This window comes from Rhipicephalus sanguineus, chromosome 7, assembly GCF_013339695.2.
Source record: "Rhipicephalus sanguineus isolate Rsan-2018 chromosome 7, BIME_Rsan_1.4, whole genome shotgun sequence".
Taxonomy (NCBI): Eukaryota; Metazoa; Arthropoda; class Arachnida; order Ixodida; family Ixodidae; genus Rhipicephalus; species Rhipicephalus sanguineus.
The window spans coordinates 167,348,043-167,366,585 of record NC_051182.1 but is presented as its reverse complement, the minus strand read 5'-3'; the positions used below and the strand labels follow the sequence as shown (position 1 = coordinate 167,366,585).

At 45.2% G+C, this 18,543-nt stretch overlaps 3 protein-coding genes across 3 annotated transcripts in view; 2 read left to right on the top strand and 1 right to left on the bottom strand.

Moving 5' to 3' along the window:
- Positions 1-9,369: 9,369 nt before the first annotated feature.
- LOC119400526 (rRNA methyltransferase 2, mitochondrial) lies at positions 9,370-11,008 on the top strand. The gene is made up of 2 exons (XM_037667587.2): positions 9,370-9,778; positions 10,240-11,008. Exons 1-2 carry the CDS (start codon positions 9,451-9,453, stop codon positions 10,674-10,676), a joined length of 765 nt encoding a protein of 254 aa, XP_037523515.1. The 5' UTR covers positions 9,370-9,450; the 3' UTR covers positions 10,677-11,008.
- LOC119400525 (zinc finger HIT domain-containing protein 2) lies at positions 10,780-11,922 on the top strand. Its single transcript, XM_037667586.2, has one exon. The coding sequence runs from the start codon at positions 10,780-10,782 to the stop codon at positions 11,851-11,853; it is 1,074 nt and encodes a 357-aa protein (XP_037523514.1). The 3' UTR covers positions 11,854-11,922.
- A 180-nt stretch (positions 11,923-12,102) lies between these two features.
- The window catches only part of LOC119400524 (regulatory-associated protein of mTOR), a gene marked incomplete at its 5' end in the record, with an annotated part of 27,939 nt that continues 21,498 nt past the window's right edge, over positions 12,103-18,543 (bottom strand). The window contains 1 exon segment of the mRNA XM_049418110.1: positions 12,103-17,805. Within this exon segment, the coding sequence (XP_049274067.1) occupies positions 17,740-17,805 (66 nt within the window).

Below are 18,543 nucleotides of genomic sequence, written 5' to 3'. Positions count from 1 at the left end.
TCCACTACGGCGTTCCTCATAATCATATCGTGGTTTTGGGACGTTAAACCCCAGATATTGATTAATTAAATTCAGCGTTTTTCTTCAGTGTCCCTTTAAACTCTTAGGCCGTGTGAGGACAGCGCTGCTTGCTTTTTACTCTCGGGTTATGTTTTATGGTGCCCCTCATAAGATGGCGGAGGTCCGGCTTCACTTCCGGCACATAGTCGCCACTCCAGTCATCTTGAAGACCTACCTTCCTGACGTAAACCTCGTCATCCAGCACACTGTAAACGTTACACACGTTGAAAGCAAGGGCTTCGTATCTTCACTGCCTGATAAGGGATGCGCGTCGCAACTTGCTGACGCATCGGAGAAAGAACGCGCACGTCGTCCCTGTTATCGCAATGAGATATATCGGCCCGTATCTGACGAGGCCTACATCTGAGACCACTGGAATCACTGGCGCACGGTTGCGTTGTCACGTATTTCCTGTTTCAAGTCCGCGAGCCATGTTTTAGCGTAGAAAAAGGGAACAAAGCCTGCAGGTTGCGTTAAGCGCTGTTATCAGTCTAGGCGGCAGATACTCGGGAGCAGTGGAGGGGTGGGGGGCTGCCACGCAGAATGCCTGGGTTCGATAGCCTCTGATTTTTATTATTTGCATCCATCGCGATTTTTCGCTCGCAACCAACGCTGCCAACACCGACACCGGAATTTCTGCGACCCGGACTTAAAGGGACAATAAAGAGCAAAACGATTTTTCTTGCATTAGTAAAGTAGTCTTCCACGATACCAAAACACCACGCTTTCTGCGCGAAGACGCTTAATAAGCGAGAAAACGCGCAAAAAGAAAATGCAGGTGGCGACGCCACCTTGGAATTCCCGCACCATTTGCCGTGACGTCACATATTTTTGATGGCGCCTGCTTGGCCCTACGTAGTTCCTAATCGGTTAAATCGAAGTACATTGTCCTCTGAGGGGGCCAGAGACTTGACATAACGAGTTTGTGGAAATTTCGTCGAGCCAGTGGCGCCAAAATACGTTAAATGCTTTGTGAAGTCTTTTACGTCACGAATGACAAAGTTCGGCGCGAAATTTAAAAATGAAACTTTGAAGTTGGTTTTCTCCTCTAATAATAAACGTATGGTGGTGAAATAAACTGCACAAGAGTTCTCCGAGCACACTTTATCAATCTAAACCAATTCATTGCTTCTCTTTAGTGTCCCTTTAAATGAACTCTGTAGCGATAAAAAAAGATACCGATTCAAGTAGGCGCGCGTATTGCCGATGATCGCATGATAACGATAGCCCGACGAAAAGAGCGGTCACCAGTCATCGCACGTTTACGCGTAGCAGCATACACATATCACACAGGTGACAGGGACACATGCTTATGTTTTGTCTGGAAGCGTTATCTCCGCTATTGTTCGGCGGCCTCGTTCGCCGGCAATTGCAGCTGCGGTTGCAACGACGAACCGTGTTTTTTTATTTGTTTTATTTTTTTGAATGTCTGAAAAAAAAATGTATAGAAGTACTCGCTGACTGCTTGGCACGAAACCGATTCCCGCAAGGCGTGGGATCGGCAGAATTTTTTTTTTTTTCTCCTTCTGGAAACACGCTGCATGTCAGGTTCAGAGCTGCAGCACAGACTCGGTATCTGAACGCTATCTAACTGCATGGACGCGAAGCTAATACGCTAGACGCAAATAGGCGTAGCACCCTGAAACGAACTTTAACACACTTCTACCAAGCATTCTCGTTTTCTATTTATTTTTTTATAATTTTTTTTTACATCGGAGCTGTTATATGCTAGGCCATAGTTTCCAGCGGATCGCTGCGCGCTCAGGCCAAAAACTTCTAGCGCCTCTCAGGGAGCAGTGGTCACAGCAGTGGTGTATTTTGAACCATTAAAGTGGAATCTCTTGGCGGAAGAAACTAATGCATTAGACAAAAACGCCCGGGGAATAAATACATTAATTAATAAAATAAAATAAACTTTTTTGGTACGGCTGTGCCGCGACCCCACACTCCGAAAGCGAGTGTCTTAACAAACACGCTAGTAGGACATGCTAGCCAAACATTCTAGACAAACATGCTAGTAGGAAGTAAACGCAATAAAGGGATCGAGAGCCAATTTTTATGGTATACGTCTTTTCTTTAGGGCAACGGAAAGCTTACCGGTCAGTGTGTGCAATCACGGAATGGCAACGCGCAAAACAGCGTGACACATTTATTTACATTCGAAATGTTTCGATGTGCGGCGACTATGAAGTCGTATAGACACAACACATGCTGGAAACAGTGGGAGGTTAGCGCGAGAGCGGTTCAAGTTTGTGCGCGGCGGTTTGCTGCGCATGCGCCGCGGCTCGTGGAACTCCTCTTAACTCGTACGCAGCCCAGAATAGAGCGGGATGGATCATAATATACATACTTAAATTTTCAGGACTAATTGTGGCGCGCATGACAGCATCCGACTATGTCAGACTACGTACAACGAGGCGAACGACTCCATAATCCCGCTTCAAGGCTTTTCCGCTAGGCCGCGCGACATACCGATTTTTCGTGACTTTTAAACGCGATTTAACCAGATCGCGAAAAGGATGCTTGAATCTGTCACTACAAGTCACTGTCTTCTCATTTGCACCAGGATCTAATCGCACGTTCTGTCGGTCCCTTTAACGATATGAATGCGTCATGCTGGGCCAGTTGGTGCAGCATATTGTATGAGCGGAAAACAGCAGGAATAAGTGACAGACTCAGAGAACATGCATCATCATTGAAGGCTCTCGCATGTGGCACGCACCTGTCTCTGCACTGCAAAAAGTGCCGGTGCAATCCGCAGTTTACGAGCACCAATGTTCTTTGCAAATCAAAACACAGACTGGCCAGGGAGATCGCGGAAGCTGGACAGATTAAAGCAAACTGAACCACGCGCATCAGTGTTCCCTCGGAAGCGTTGAACGATAAAGAAACAGGCTTTCCAAATAGTTGAATGGCGGCACATATCAGTTCGGATAAGTAACCTTCCTGTTGGCCTGGCCTTTCTAGTGATAAGGTGGCTGTGCATGCGCGATTCCGTGCTTTCGTGTGAGAAAAATTTCCAATAAACTGCAGTTGTAAGTTGAGCGTCTGTCCTGTCACGTTCTTTCCTTCCTATTCCTGTTTCCTGCCCACACAATCGACAAATGCGTTGTATTCGCGGTGCAAAACAAATGCAAAAAGAGAACGCTTTTCTCTAAAGGATTCGTCAAGTTTCGCGGTGGTGCAATGAAAGCCCTCTACTTGACAACATACAAAGCCCACACAGGGTGGAATGGCATTGCGTATCTTTTTTTTTTTTTTTTTACTGGGAATTCACTGCCAATCCATGATTGTGGCGGTGCAGGCGCAAGGAAGAAACGAGAGTCTATTGTAGCTTGCCAAGTTAACAATAATATCAGTCCATAATTTTATGCAACTACACTGTACACTTAAAGATATCATTGCGGGAAAAAACAAGAAAAAGTTAAGAACAAAAGAAAGCTGAGCTACAGCCGTAGGCGTGCGCAGAGTTTTCCATTAGGGGGGGGGGGGGTTCTTAGTTTTAAGAAAAACACTCCTAAACAGCTTAGGCTTACGCCTTGCAATGCAAGGAACATCTACTCCTTCATAACTGCACTTCAGCAAACAGTCGAACACACGCTACAGAGAACATGGGCAGGTGCACAAGGCACCCGACTCTACGAAACACATCCAAGAATCTATACTCTTCATAAACGAAGGTAACGCGTGCAATCACGGACACAAGTGAAGATAACATGCCTTGCCATGAATCGTTACGAACTAGCTCAGCCTTCTGTTCTAAAATCGGTATAACCGTGCTCTGAATGGCGTGACTTGCACGTAGACGTATTTCTGTAATGCGAACCCTTTGACGGGATGTAAAGTATTTTCATAAGTATTTCCTGGATCGGCATTAAAACACACAAACACACGCGCACGCACACTTTCTACGCTAAAATGGGGGGGGGGGGGGGATGCAATAAGACACGAAATGAAACTATCATATAAAGCTATAATCTACACAATGCACTAGTATATTAAATCATCTTTTTTAAAGTTTAGTTTGAGGGAAGGCTACCGCATCTACTCGCATAAAATCAGCACTGGCTAAAGTTATTTCTGAAGAAACTATCCGCTCTTAATAACAATGCAATCTAAGCGTACTATACTATGTATATGCCTCGAGATCCGTTAAATAACTCGAACAGTACGACAGTACCGCTGGAGAACTGTCAAACTCGCCGCAATGTTTTCTTCCTTTTTTTTTCGATTTTCTTAGAAATAAACACTAATTGGTTCACGCATGTGAGATACACCTTCACGCCCTACAGTGGCTCGTGAAGCTGCGCAGAAGTTTTAGGATCATAAAGAGATTAACAAACGTTATTTCGCTAGCATTATACCTATCACTTCACGGCCGAGTCTGTTGAACAAATACTGTTTCAGCACAAACGAAACAAAAGCGTGTTCTAAAGACAAACAATCCTGTTTTAATTTTTGCCAAAAGATAATTGGTGTCGAAATTATACCGAGCGAATCGGGAATGCGCTACCACGCATGATTGAATCTCGTCATTCCAACCACAAAGTCAGGCTCACTCTCAGAACCAGTAAAACACGCCTCAATTATTTGCGCACTGACCGGGCTACCTCTTCCAATCATTGCCCAGAGAATCACCGCAGAAACTGCAGCTACAAATTCATTAAGTTTCAGGGGTTTTCTCCAGAAGTGGGCACAATGCGCGTTGTTCCAAAGTCAGTGGAAGAGTGTAGCGAACATTAAAAAATTTTTAAAAAGTAAGGCAACTTCGCACCAGTGGTTCCAAGCCTGAAGGTATACAGCGGCCTTCCTTTTTCCTCTATTTCTCTCTCTTTGTATCTTATTTCTCTTTGTTTCTCTCTTTCCCTCTATCTGTACCCGTCCTCTCGCCCGTCAGAGGTACTGCATCCCACGCCAGACAAATTGGCGCACATGTTCTGGTAGCGAAACAGAAGACGAAGAAGAGGACGAAGAGAACGCGCACCGTTCACGATGACGATAATTTCTTGTCGCGTATCCACAGAGTTTTGTTGAGCTCGAACAGCTCCGCTGATAAAACGAAGAAAAAATTCGAAACTATCTCTGCATACCGACATAGGAGACACATTTGTACCGAGGCCCAGCAGCATTGAAATAACAATAACAATAACGGCGAGGAAATAAAGTTGTGTTCGAGAAAACGCGTCAGCGGATGTACGGACTACACGCGCGCAATCATCTGCGCAAGAAAGAACGCTATGACAATGGACAATGAAAATGTAAACGAGGATTTGCTTGTCTACAAGGAGGCGCTCATCCGTGCGGTTCTTTCGCCTTTTACGATAGAATCTAAAAGCACGCAAGGCGAGCGCCGAGAAGAGGCTTGAGACACACGAGCGCTGACTTAAAGGAACACTAAAGAGAGAAAAACGATATTTCTCATATTAGTAAATCACAGTTTTACAATTCCAAAATAGCCACGCTTGCCGCGAGAAGACACTTGGTAAGCGTGAAAACGCACAAAATGAAAAAAAAAAAGAAGAAATTGGGGCAGCCCACTGTGGGGCAGCCCAACACGAGTGGTGCGAAGACTGAGAACTAGCGGCGCTGGTGGCGTTGCCCTCCTCCTCACCCTCATTTCCCTTTCCCACCCCTTGCTATACTATACTACACGCATGGCTATGCTTTCTGTCTCTTTTCTGTCGCTGTTTCGTGTGTGTTTCTATTTCTTTCTCTCTATCTTTGCCTGTCCTTCCCATTCTTTCTGTTTTTCTCTCTCTCCCTCTCTATACTCATTCTCTCACCCATCCGAGTTACTGCATTCCACGCCGGACAAATCGGCGCACGTGTTCTGGTAGCGAAACAGATAAAAAAAGAGGGCGAACATGAAGAAGAGGACGAAGAGATCGCGTGCCGGTTCATGATGATGATGCTTTTCAGGTTACGCCACGCGACATAACGAAAAGCTTAAAGGGACACTAAAGAGAAACAATGAATTGGTTTAGATTGATAAAGTGTGCTCGGAGAACTCTTGTGTAGTTTATTTCACCACCATAGGTTTATTATTAGAGGAGAAAACCAAGTTCAAAGTTTCAGTTTTAAATTTCGCGCCAAACTTTGTATTTCGTGACGTAAAAAGTTTCAAAGAGCATTTAACGTATTTTGGCGCCACAGGCTCGACGAAATTTCCACAAACTCGTTATGTCAAGTCTCTGGCCCCTTCAGAGAACAATGTATTTCGATTCAACCGATTAGGAACTACGTAGGCCCAAGGAGGCGCCGTCAAAAATATGTGACGTCACGGCAAATGGTGCGGGAATTCCAAGGTGGCGTCGCCACCTGTATTTTCTTTTTGCGCGTTTTCTCGCTTATTAAGCGTCTTCTCGCAGCAAGCGTGGTGTTTTTGGTACCGTGGATGACTACTTTACTAATGCGAGAAAAATCGTTCTGCTCTTTAGTGTCCCTTTAACAGGTCCGCTGTAAAATGCGGGTGGCCATGCCACCTTGAAATTTCAGCAGCAAGGGCCGTGACGTCATAGATTTTTTACGGCGTCTACTAGGTCCTACGTAGATCCCAAACGGTAAAAACGAAGTACGTTGTCCTCTGTGGGGGCCATAAACCTAACATATGCCAAGTTTTACGAAGTTTCGTTCAGCCAATATGGCCAAAATACGAAAAAAAAAAACAACTGAAATTCGTGACGTCACCATCGGATATTTCGGCGGGAAATTTAAAAGCAAAACTTTTGACATTGGTTTTTCTCATCAATTAATAAACGACGGTGATATTAATGACACTTAAGTTTTCAGGCTATAATTTATCGGTATAAACTAATTTGTCGTTTCACTTTAGTCTGCTTTAACAACAACAAATATTAATTGTAAGTAAGCGTTCATGTGTCTCAAGCCTCTTTAAGTTTCTATCATATGTCTACGTTGGTTGGTTGGTTGGTCCTCAGTTACTTGGCGCAACCCACCACGGGGGATCGGCCATGAAACAGGCGGTACCTTATTTTAGAAATTAAATTGTTTTACAATACGAATAAGTTTAGGAATGAATGTTTTAAAAAATTAGATTCACTGGTACAACCCAGATGCTAAAAAAAAAAAAAACCATTTGAATAGGTTGAAACAGTGAAATGGTGCATAAACGTAACATTCTGTTCTTTTTGTTTCCCGTAAAAACTCGCACACGGCTGCGTACACGCCCAAACAGTCACCTTAGTCGATTTCATTTCGTCGTTTACTTCGCCACTGGTATGTACGAGCCACTATATATCCTAAATTCAATCAAATTTTCAGAGTATGCACTCTCAAGTGATGATCTGTACGAAAAATGAGAGGCGTAACTCTAACAGCAATATCTAGGGTTTTACGTGCCAAAACTACGATATGATTATGAGGCACTCCGTAGTGGAGGGCACCCCATAAAATGGGAAACCCAAGGCTTTGCGTAAACAATCGCATTGGGTTGTCACAATGCGCATGCGAAAAACTCAAATTTCTGCAGCAAGACAGACAGTTGGTTAGGTTTATGAACGCATGACCTCATGAGGTCATGCGTTCATAACTTAACCAACTGTCCGTCTTGCTGCAGGTTCTTAAATATTAGCAGAGCCGAGTACCCGGACCTTGGGTATATTTAAGAACCTGCAGCAAGATCCCGGTTGGTTAGGTCAGGTTAGACACGGACAAAAGCGAGAAAACGGCCAACACAGCGCTGTGTAGTTTGACTGAAGCGAACAAAACCAATCACGGTCATGTAGAAGTAGAGAAGTCGACTCGTTATATCTGCGCTGTCATGTGTGTATGATCCATTCGGCAGCAACAGTGGGAGTCGGCACAAAGGGGAGCGTCTCTTTAAAGCGCTCGCTGAATTTCAGCCGAGAGCTTTTCAAGATCACTGAAGCACATCGCCGAATAAAGTCGCTGGAAAGCCGCCCGAGGTGACCTAAAAGGGTCGTTAGCAATGAGCTGTCGAGAGCTACCCACGATTTTTCACACGGAGATAACTGAACAGGTGGGCAAAGCGACCTCTTTTCAATCGAACAATTTTTTTTTACGCATGGTACGTTTTGAAGGGCAAAAAAAAAAAAAAAAGATACAATAGAAAGCACGCGCTCAGCATGTCGCCCATTCAAGGGCGCGTGATTGTTTCAGTGGAGAACGCGCGACTGAAACAATGCCCGAAGATTACGATCTATACCGCGAGTCACCTTCATGAGTAAACCGCATGAATGGACAGCAGCGCGCGATATGACAAGTTCGTCGCGACGATTGGATCACAACGTAGTGATCTGACCGGCTTGAGAAAACACCGCCCCGCCAATTGACAACCGCGAGAGCTGGGCCGTTCTGGCAAACAAATCTTTGCATACAGTAGCTCGGTGTCAAATGCTGCGTGTGGCTGACTGTTGGCGTAGGCGTCGTGCAAAAAGCTCCGCCGACCGCTGATGAGAAAAAACCGGAACGCGGGTCCACGGGAATGCGCGTTGGCCTGTTCCGGTTAAAAGCCGCAGGCTGGTAGAACTAACTTCGGCACCACAGAGAGACGCCCCACAAGGCCTCTCGTGCAAGCATTTCCAGCCTGTTCGCGGCTCATGCAACAAGCGCGATCACGAGTGTTGCTCGGCTGCACGCCGCTTTTAGAATAGGAAACATCGAAGGCGCGCCGCTGCGAATTCTTTTCCCATAATCGGCAGAGCGCGGTATGGATAACACAAACAAATCGCTTACATTGGCCGCTCGCTGTCCGACGAAAGCACCGTTCCACGACTCTTAACCTCACACGCACGGCTCACAACAACACCGGCGTTGTTCCTCGACGCTCACTCATTGCTGCTGGCTGTCGCAAACTGTCACACACGGGTCACACATCAACACCACTGTCAACACCGAAATACACCGAGCGCACGTAAAACAGTAAAACGAGGAAAGACACACACGCCGACTTTCCACACACACATAAAAATCCAAACGCACTGTTCGCGTCTACGTAGTAGTGCCACTCCCTGACTGCACCCTGCAATGTTACGCAATTTGGCCATACCGCGATGTTAGCGCTACCAGCGCTACCGATGCTACCCGTGCACTGTTGTGGTGTTTGTTATGGTGTTTGTAGTGCAGCGGTCAACACTCTAAACGTGTAGCGGACGTTAAAAGCTTTAGATGCTTATAAAAAGGAGTCTCAGGACGTATTTTATTGACAGTTTTATTTCTTGTTTTTTTTTGCAGCCATCGATTATGGCGCTTACAGAGCGATAATGAACACCGGTCCCGTAGGTTGTAACTTTGCAGAATGCTGTACCAAAGCGCTACTAAAGCACTTATAACGCGTCTTTGCTTAATTAACAAGTACGTTTGTTTAGTCACCGAGCCAAGACAATCCGTACATCCATCACTTCGACTTTCATGGAAGCTCTTGCGCGTTTTCCGAGGCAACATGCTTCGCAGAGTTTGCGGCGTACTTTACACGCGAGCGCCGCGCAGTTGAAAGTTCAGCCGCAGAACTTGAAAGGCAAGAGCAAAGCATCGCAGGACTGGCTGACGAGGCACCTCAATGACCCGTACGTGAAACAGTCGCGGTACGACAACTATCGAGCGAGGAGCGCTTACAAGCTTGCGGAGATCGACGACAAGTACCACATCCTCAAACCTGGCTACAACGTCGTGGAATGCGGGGCAGCTCCTGGAGCCTGGACACAAGTTATCGTGGAAAGGATCAACGCCAACGGGACAGGTCAGACGTTTTTAAATACTATCGCAACGACAGTGTTTGAACGACGGTTTCAAGCGGGCTTCAGCTGCGGTTCACGGTTTAATGTGCTAGGAATAAAATGTCGCATTCGAACGAAACGCTTTACTCTTTCTGTATTTTGATTAAATTCACTGTTTGGACTACAAAAGAAAATGCAACTTGTTAGAGACGGCGTCATGCATTTGTTTGATCTTTATCTTGTATGCAACGGGATACCTTTTATGTTCTGTGCTACGGGTTCGTTTTCATGTTGCTATCAGACTCGTACGTTCTAGCAACTAATACGAATATTACGGCAGATTAATGTGATCAATTCAAGTCTGCTAGTTGGATTCAAGTATTACAAACCGCAAGCAAGTTGAACTGTCCCGATCTAACCGACAAAAAATAAACGTGGGTTGCTTTTTGCAGCGAGGTTTTTGAACACTTGGCGTCTCTTTCAGATTTCAACACTGCAAGAGGAACGGTCGTTAGCTTAGACCTTCTGCCTATTGACCCTATACCCGGTGCGACCTTCCTACCCAACACGGACATTCTGAAGCCAGAGTCCACAGCAAAAGTCTTGAAATGCCTCGACGGCAAATCTGCCAACGCTGTACTCAGCGACATGGCACCGAATGCCAGTGGTGTGAAATCTCTTGACCACGAGGCGGTCGTTGCACTTTCGTACGCGGCTCTCATTCTCTCCTTCAGAGTTCTCGGCGTCGGCGGTTCATTCCTGTGCAAGATCTGGAACGGCAGCGAGGCAGTCAAGCTCTCCGACGACATCAAGAGGTTCTTCACGTTTGTGAACTACGTGAAGCCGCCGGCAAGTCGCAAGGATTCCGGCGAGATTTACATCTTGGGCCGAGAGTTTAAGGGAGCCGAAGTCAAGAAGTAGCGAGTAGTGTAGCCAAGGAATTCTGGTGCAGCCTTAGTGTCGCTCGTATTGCGCATTCCTATCTGTCTGGTGCTGTGCCAACAGCAGGCAACCACTGCCAACAATGCAGGAGTGCGCACCAAGGCCGTGCAAGTTCTGCGAGTCTGCGCTCGCGAGGTACACTTGCCCGAGGTGCAACTGCGGCTACTGCTCCATCAAATGTTACAAGGATGCCAGGCATCAAGGCTGCAGTGAGGACTTCTACAAGGACTGCGTCCAGACCTACTTGCGCATGGAGCAGGCCAACCCCGAAACCCAGAAAAAGATGGTGGACATTCTTAAGGCCGTCCAGAACGAAGAAGAAGAAGGCGACGAACAGGAAACCGACGAAGTGGCCACTCTCGTCCAACAACTGGAACAGACCGACATCGATCCCGAAACTGCCTGGAGCTATCTGACCCCAGACGAGAGGCAAGAGTTCGAACGCATGGTCCAGACGGGTGATGTCGGAAAGCTGGTTCCGCTGTGGAAGCCGTGGTGGGAGGAAAAGGCTCTCGTCACCGAAGTGACGGCGGAAGAGTGCTCCGCGCCAGCCGTCCAGCCTCTCAGCGCGTTGACGAGCAAGGCGCCCGCAGCGTGTGTCGTGAACAGTGTGCTGAACATTTTGTGTAGTTACGTTCACGTCATAAGGCTCTACAATGGGGAGATGGTTCCGCAGAGCGCGGAAGAGTTCCTTGGTGTCAGCTTAGTCTTGACAGACGATGCTGTTTATGGCACCCCGGCCGAAGCCGTTCAGGCCGTCCTGCAAAAGGTCGTCATGACTCAAAGTGTGGCCGCCACCGATGAGCTCCCGTCTCTGCTCGGAGCTTTCCGGAAGTTCCTCGGTAGTCCGCAGTTGAAGGACAACGCGTTGAGAGCTTTGGACGAAACTCGTAGTGTATTTGACGCAGCAGCAAGAGAACCCGAATGCAAGAAGGAGCTGAAACAAAAGCTTCGACGAGCCACCAAGAAAGTCGAGTACATGATGTCGTGGACAGTTGAGTACGGCGATAAGCTGCTGTCATGCCTAAACGACATCGATGTTGAAGCTCTCGCAGTTGCCGAGAACATGTCAACATTTCAGGATGCGTGCAAGGCAGTCGAAGAACAGAGGAATAAGACCTCAAAGCCACGAGTGCTGATTGAAGAGTTAAACTAGGTGCCACGGTGATGTGTTATCGTCACATAGGCACTAGCTGTCAATAAAGCTTATGAATTCAGTTGCAAATGCCATGTTTCTTAAGATTCTTTGCAGTACCCCTTTTTGTTTCCATTATTTTGTTAAAGCTACGCTGTGCTTGATAAGATTTGGGGACTAAGCTAAGTCGTCAAGTCTTATGCCTAGATTCCAAGCGGAAAAGGTTAGTGCGCGATCTTTGTTTTGTTACACTAGTCTGAAAGGAAAAAACTGAGCAGATAAATTTTTTATTTCACAATCATTGATTATATGAAAAAGAAAACGAAAGTTAAGGTTCCATTTTTTAAAATACGTCCTGGCCAAATGCCATTGCATGTCAATGTGGTGTCACAGGTTTCAAGTTATATCTCCGTTATTGTTCAAAGTGTTTTTCATATCAATAAAAGTTACAGAAAATTGTCATGTTTCTCGCTTAAAACACTATGCAATCTATTGTTATCAATAAAGCGTTGAATAGGCCCGAGTAGATATGGAAAAAATTTTGAATTCATGACAATCTGGTGCGGTAACGTCAAGGTGGAGTTGCTTTTTTTTTTTGTATCCTCTCTAAGTGTCGTGTGGGAACACGAGAGAAGTTATTTTTCTCCTTACTGTAGCTTTAAGGTAATATTGATTTCTGCATTTTTTAGGCAGAGGCAGCATTCAAGTACTATAATAGCCAAAAAATCAGAAGCAAAAATATGTCCAGTGCAGAAAGAAAACTGTGTTATTGAGAATTTAGCAAATCTTGGTTGTTAAGGTACTGTGTCCAGCTATACATCATTGTGACAATAATTCCGCGCAGTATCATAAAAGTCTTGCATTCAGACACTTTGTTCCCATGTGTGGTCCAGAGACCGAAAAATTGGGTGCATGTTAGTGTGCACTGTTTTCTTTGTACTAATAAAAAGTAGGGTGCTCAGAGATCTGGGGGCGAGAACAACTTTGTAGTTCTATCAAGACTGAAGGCCATTTGAAGGTAATTTTTCTGTCGACTGAAGGCCAGTCTAAGCTCCTCTCCCATCTACAGGAGCAAATGTTCACAAACGTACTGCTGAAAAAAAATGCCACAAGATTGCGAACAGAACAACTTTATGTGATGAGTGCCAACATTTCAATGACAACAAAAATCATTGCAGTACACAAAATATGTCGCATAGGTTGAGATCGTGATTATGTGAGGAGCTTGCAATGGCGCACTTGTATGCAATATTGCACACTTGTGAAAGCATTCTTTAAAACCTGAAGATGCTTTCAAATTTGTAGGCAGAAAACAAAGAAAACCTCTTCATTCATCTTTTGTGCTATTCATTCAACTTAAAGGGGTACTGACACCTTTTTTTTGAAGCCGAGTTTACTCTGCCATACAAATCTCCTGCACGCAGAGACGGCTCTGAGCAAGTGTGAAGCTCAGCAAATGCTGATATTTTTTGTTTTGATATTGAAGTAACTTTTTCCATGGCACACCTACCGACATCGACACTAGCTTGACGTCGGGCAACAGTACTGATTCTGGTGACTTCATGCAGCAGTCTGGCTAGTTGTGGTGATGTCAGGTACCAAAACTTTCAAGACGGCCGCTTGTGCGTCACCAACGGAGACACGGTGCGGAGCGGCCGTGGAAACTTCACTATATATTGTGCGAGCACGTGACGAGAAGCTCCTACCGTGTTGTGACGACAGGGTACAGTAGGAACCGAAACTAGCTTTTAAAAACATACTGTAATTACTTTTTCAAGGTGCACTTGCGCTTAGCACTACTGTTTCTAGGCTCCTAAGGGCTTGACCTTGCATTTGACACAAAAAAAACGACAATTAAAGTTTTTGTGTCAGTACCCCTTCAACTTAAGAGCCATGCAAAATATGGATCAGAAGTGTACACAAGACACTGAACTATGGTCTCTGGCTGAGTTTACACAGTGTAATTTGTACACGCTAAACTTCACTGCAACATACTCAAATGAGAGGTAGGCTTGTATTAATAATTTCTTTTTCACATTTTTCTTGTCATAGCTAGTGCCTGCCCCATATTTTAAGATGTCTTTTAAAACCACTCCCGAGTAAAAGCCAGTCTTTAAGTGACCAGTAGCTAAGAGGAGGTCGACCACTAGGTCGTAGGCTAATAATTTTATTTATATTTCTGCACCCCAGCCATGGGAGTGCATGTGACATTCTGATGAATACTGTATTTGCCAATGTAAGCTGACCAATATACAGTCGTGTGCCATACGAAAGGGCACGCCGACTTACATGTTTAAGGAACAGCTGTAGGGTTGCCACCTTTTCCCGAAAAAAACCCCAAAAAAAACGGCCCTTTGACTCCACGGTGGGGGGCTGAACTATAGACGCCATATCAAGTCTTCCGCATGCAGTTCAATTTAACGTAACACTGCTTTCCTTGAGCGAACTAAACCTAATGTACAAACAAAAACAGCACAGTGAGCTAACCAACTGGTCTAATTGCTGGCATAAAAATACCACTGATTAGAATGACGCTTTGTTCATAGCTCTGTGGTGCACTGAAAAGGAACTGCAATAATTCGTCCATAGAAAGCTCTTCTTTGCGTCTGAATCCACCAGGCCAGTGGCATTGCAGGCACAAACAAACGTTAAAATGTATACAGTGATATATATATAGATACACACACACGTGCAATTATCTAATTATCGTTCCATTTGAAGGGATCTTTAAAAGGGGCTGACTAATAGTGCAAGAGTTTCGGTGATTGACGATAAATATTTACCATCGTAGTTGTTTAACTGACGCTTATAAAATGCCCCAGAAAATAAATAATTGGGATAGTATGACAAAAAAAAAAAAAAAAAAAAAAAACGGCCAATGGTGGCAGAAGCGGACCGGCAACAGGCCCGCTATCTAAAAAACCGGCCGGGCCGGTCTAAAACCGGACAGGTGGCAACCCTAAACAGCTATCGATCATGCGTGCATAGAAATCTGTTGTATTGATTTGCAAAAAGGTACAGACGGGTCCACTGTTAAAGGGAACACTTGCGTTTCGAGTATGTCCGGATTTCACTCCTGTGCAAAAGCATAGTGGCTTAGATCTGCATAACACTACTGGTGGTTGGCAGTTCGGAACCGTTATGATAGACCAGTAATGTGCACGAACAATCTTTCCGCATCCACTAGCCGTTAGGGGGCCAACAAAATTAAAGTTGCTCATTCGAGTGTTCCCTTTAACAGTGGACCGTACTATACATTTCCACATGAAAGTTTACTGCTATGAACACTTTTGCACCCGACAACTGCGTTTGACCACTACGGCCTCTTGAAGATAATTCCAGCGTTCCCTTTCATATTGTTAATGACTGTACAAGCATACCGGCTTCTTGGACAATACTCTGTTGACAGTGGCAGACTTATTTTCCTGCTTCTGCAATTCATGAGAGGCCATGTTTCCCACTACAGTGGCTCATTTCTATCGGTACAGAATGCAAGAACGATAGAGGACTGAAGTCTCTGATTGTATGTGTTGTCAACTTAAAATAGAACCTGCGGAGTAAGCCTTGGACTAAGAGCACCGCTGGACAATTATAAGCTGTTGCATGCTACAGAATGACACAATTCCAGCAGGGACAGTTCCTCTAGCTTGCAGACTGCATGGCCAAACGAACGACCAGATTTTGACAGATTACAGAACCCAAGCTTCATGGGCATTTATCGCAGTGTGTCAGGTTTTACATAGTGCCATGGTGAAATTCAATGTTCAAAGAAAACACATATGGTTGGGATGAAAAATACCAAAGGGTTAAAAAATGCATACTATGCTGACCTAAGTTCTCAATGAAACAACGAGACGTTTCAGCGCGCGTGCGGAAGCATCAAAACTGAGACTTGGCAAGTTGATGTGCATCCATTCTAACAAAAAAAAGATAGCACAAAAAAGACACAGACGAGCATACAAAATGACATACGTGAGCACTGTGGAGGCCTTATTCACGAATTTCACGTCTAATCGCTAAAGGGCTTTGGTTGGCATAGTGTGAATTGCTCACGCTTTCAAGTTTTTCATCCCAACCAGATCAGCTTCCATCAAACCTTGAATTTATAGCAGGCTGTGCAGGGGCTGAAACGTCTCGTGCTTTCATTAAAAACATTGGCTGGCATAGCATGAATCTTTTTCTGCTTTTTGATGTTTGTGTTGTGACATGTGACACGTGTGACATGCCACATCAGAAGAATGCGTGTTCACATGATAATTTGTTCACTTCCCGCCTTGCAGGCAAACTATGGGCTAAAATCGACACGATACGCTCTAAATTAATGAGCAATTTGTCAGTGGTCTCTGAAATAGTAGCCAGCTGATGTCACTTAGCTCTTAGATAATTTGCGTAACAACAAAGACTGTCTTAACAAATCTTTCACTCGTGCTGCCCAAAGCACAGCCGCTTATGTACAGAACAAGGCATGCATGAGAGGCATTACTACGTATATCTCATAAATGATTCATGTACTTTACAATTATCTGCATGTTATCTGCTTTTGAAATTGAGAAGAAATCGCTTTTCTCACTCAGAAAAGCGACATAAAAAAATGCAGTAGCTTTCATGAAGGCAGTGTGCTGTTACAGACCAACAGTGCCATAAAGAACACGTTTTAACAGAGACTTTTACAGAATAGAAAAAGTGAAATCTTATGTTCAGTGAAATGTGTTTGACAGGCGAGCTCAAAGTTAAGAAATGACAGCTTTGAAGAAATATTAAGGACATGTAATGAACTTTTTCCCAAGCAATAAAGAGAGCTGCCTAACACACCTTCTACTTACAAGAAAAAAAAATTATATACACTTGTGAAGAATAAAGCAGCTAGTTCTACTAGCTCAAAAAAAGAAAAGACCACTACTTTCCATCACATTCCCTGTACAAACCTTCTAGTCAACTTTCCACACTGCAACCAAGCACAGTCAAAACAACTTTCCAACAGCTGGCAAAAAACAGCTTCCATGCTATGACTAGGCACGTCCGTGACAGGTACTTCACGACAATCCTGGCTGCTTGCACAAAGCTCTCATTTTGCACAATTTTTTTTCTCGCAAACACTTCGCAGTAGGTACCACCACTTTTCTGCTAATCCGTCAAACCGCCACTACCGAAGGGGTCACACTGACCAAACGTTCGGCAACGGTGATGGACATGTCGATTCAACTAAGCTCTCGGTGCCGGAGTGGCAAGCCTTGTAACAATCGTTTTGCGAACACTACTTTACAAGCAGAGTAGATTTCAACCGCAAGTGATGAGACGGCACCACCCACGTGGCTAACTACAACGCTAGCCTCATAAACGGTGTGTCGCAATAACACAAACACTGCCGCAGCAGCTACTACAAGCAATAGGCGCCGAGTTTTCAATCTTTCAAGTAGAGGGGGGAGGGGGGGGAACACGCAATTTGGGCTGTTTTTCCAGGGGGTGGTGCCTGTCAGAAAAATTTCAGAGGGGGACCCAGCCACCCCGTCAGAAAAATTTCGGGGGTGCAGTCACCCAGTCACACTGTTGGAAAAACTTCCGGGGGGCACAGCCACCCTGTCGGAAGAATTTCAGGGGGGGGGGGGGGCTCAAGCCCTCCAGCCCCCTCGCAGTCGACACCTATGCTACAAGTGATCAACACAATGAGAATGGAGTCACGGAAATCGACGAAGAACAGAGATATGGGGGATCGTTTTCGATTCCCTCAACGAAAGAGCAGTTGACAATGGTGAACAGGCATCACATACTAACAATGCAACTTCTGATCTCCCTTTCGACATTCACAGAGAATGGCACATTGTACGTGGGCGCGCATGCCGACGCGCTCCGTGCACGGCGTTCACGTCTCCCTTCCACATTGCATAAGGCACAGTCTTCTCGTCTCCGTCAGTGTTTGCGGTCTGTCGTGTAGACCCCGATGATGGAGTCCGTGCTTCCTGAAGCCAGGCACATCTGCGAGTTGCACAGAACAGTTGGTCAAAGGGTCTCTGCACAATGCCGCTAAAATGGCACTATTACAGTGCGAAAGCTGAAATGTTGTGCTGGTGTATCATGCAGATGTGATGTATGTTAATGCATGATGTTCTGTGTAGGAAAACGACTAATGATGCGTTTTATTAATTTGGTGGTTTCGTCAAAGTGTATGACAATGCTGTGTTTATAATGATGGTTTGTCAAGGTGTAAGACAATGTAAACAAGATGCCTGTGCCTTTGCTGCTGTGTTTGCCAACACAGGGGGGAAGGACTGCCTCAAGCCATGCTTGAATGGCTTTTCCCTTCGCCTCGCATTTCATGTGTTGTGATAAATGAATAAATCAAATCAAATCAATCAAGACAGCCACCACATGTTTCTGTACCTTAAAGATCGCAGTTGCGGAACCTCAGGTTGGCGTCACGTGCAGGAGTCACAAGAGCTGAGCAGAAACATTGCGTATGATGCCATACCACCATTATACAATTTGAAGGAAAGGGTTCAGGCTCTGCCTGGCATTACATAAGTATCAATATTTTGCCAGTGTCAGTGGTTGGTCCACATCACTGGGGGGGGTCAGTAACCTACACTGTGATGCTTTGTGGTTCTCACTGTTTTGTCAGCATCACTACTGCCCAGGTGAAGCTAGAGGGTTTTTACAGGGGAAGAGGGGGGGTATTCAGCTGACGAAAAGTTAGCTTTAGGTTAGCTTTAGGTT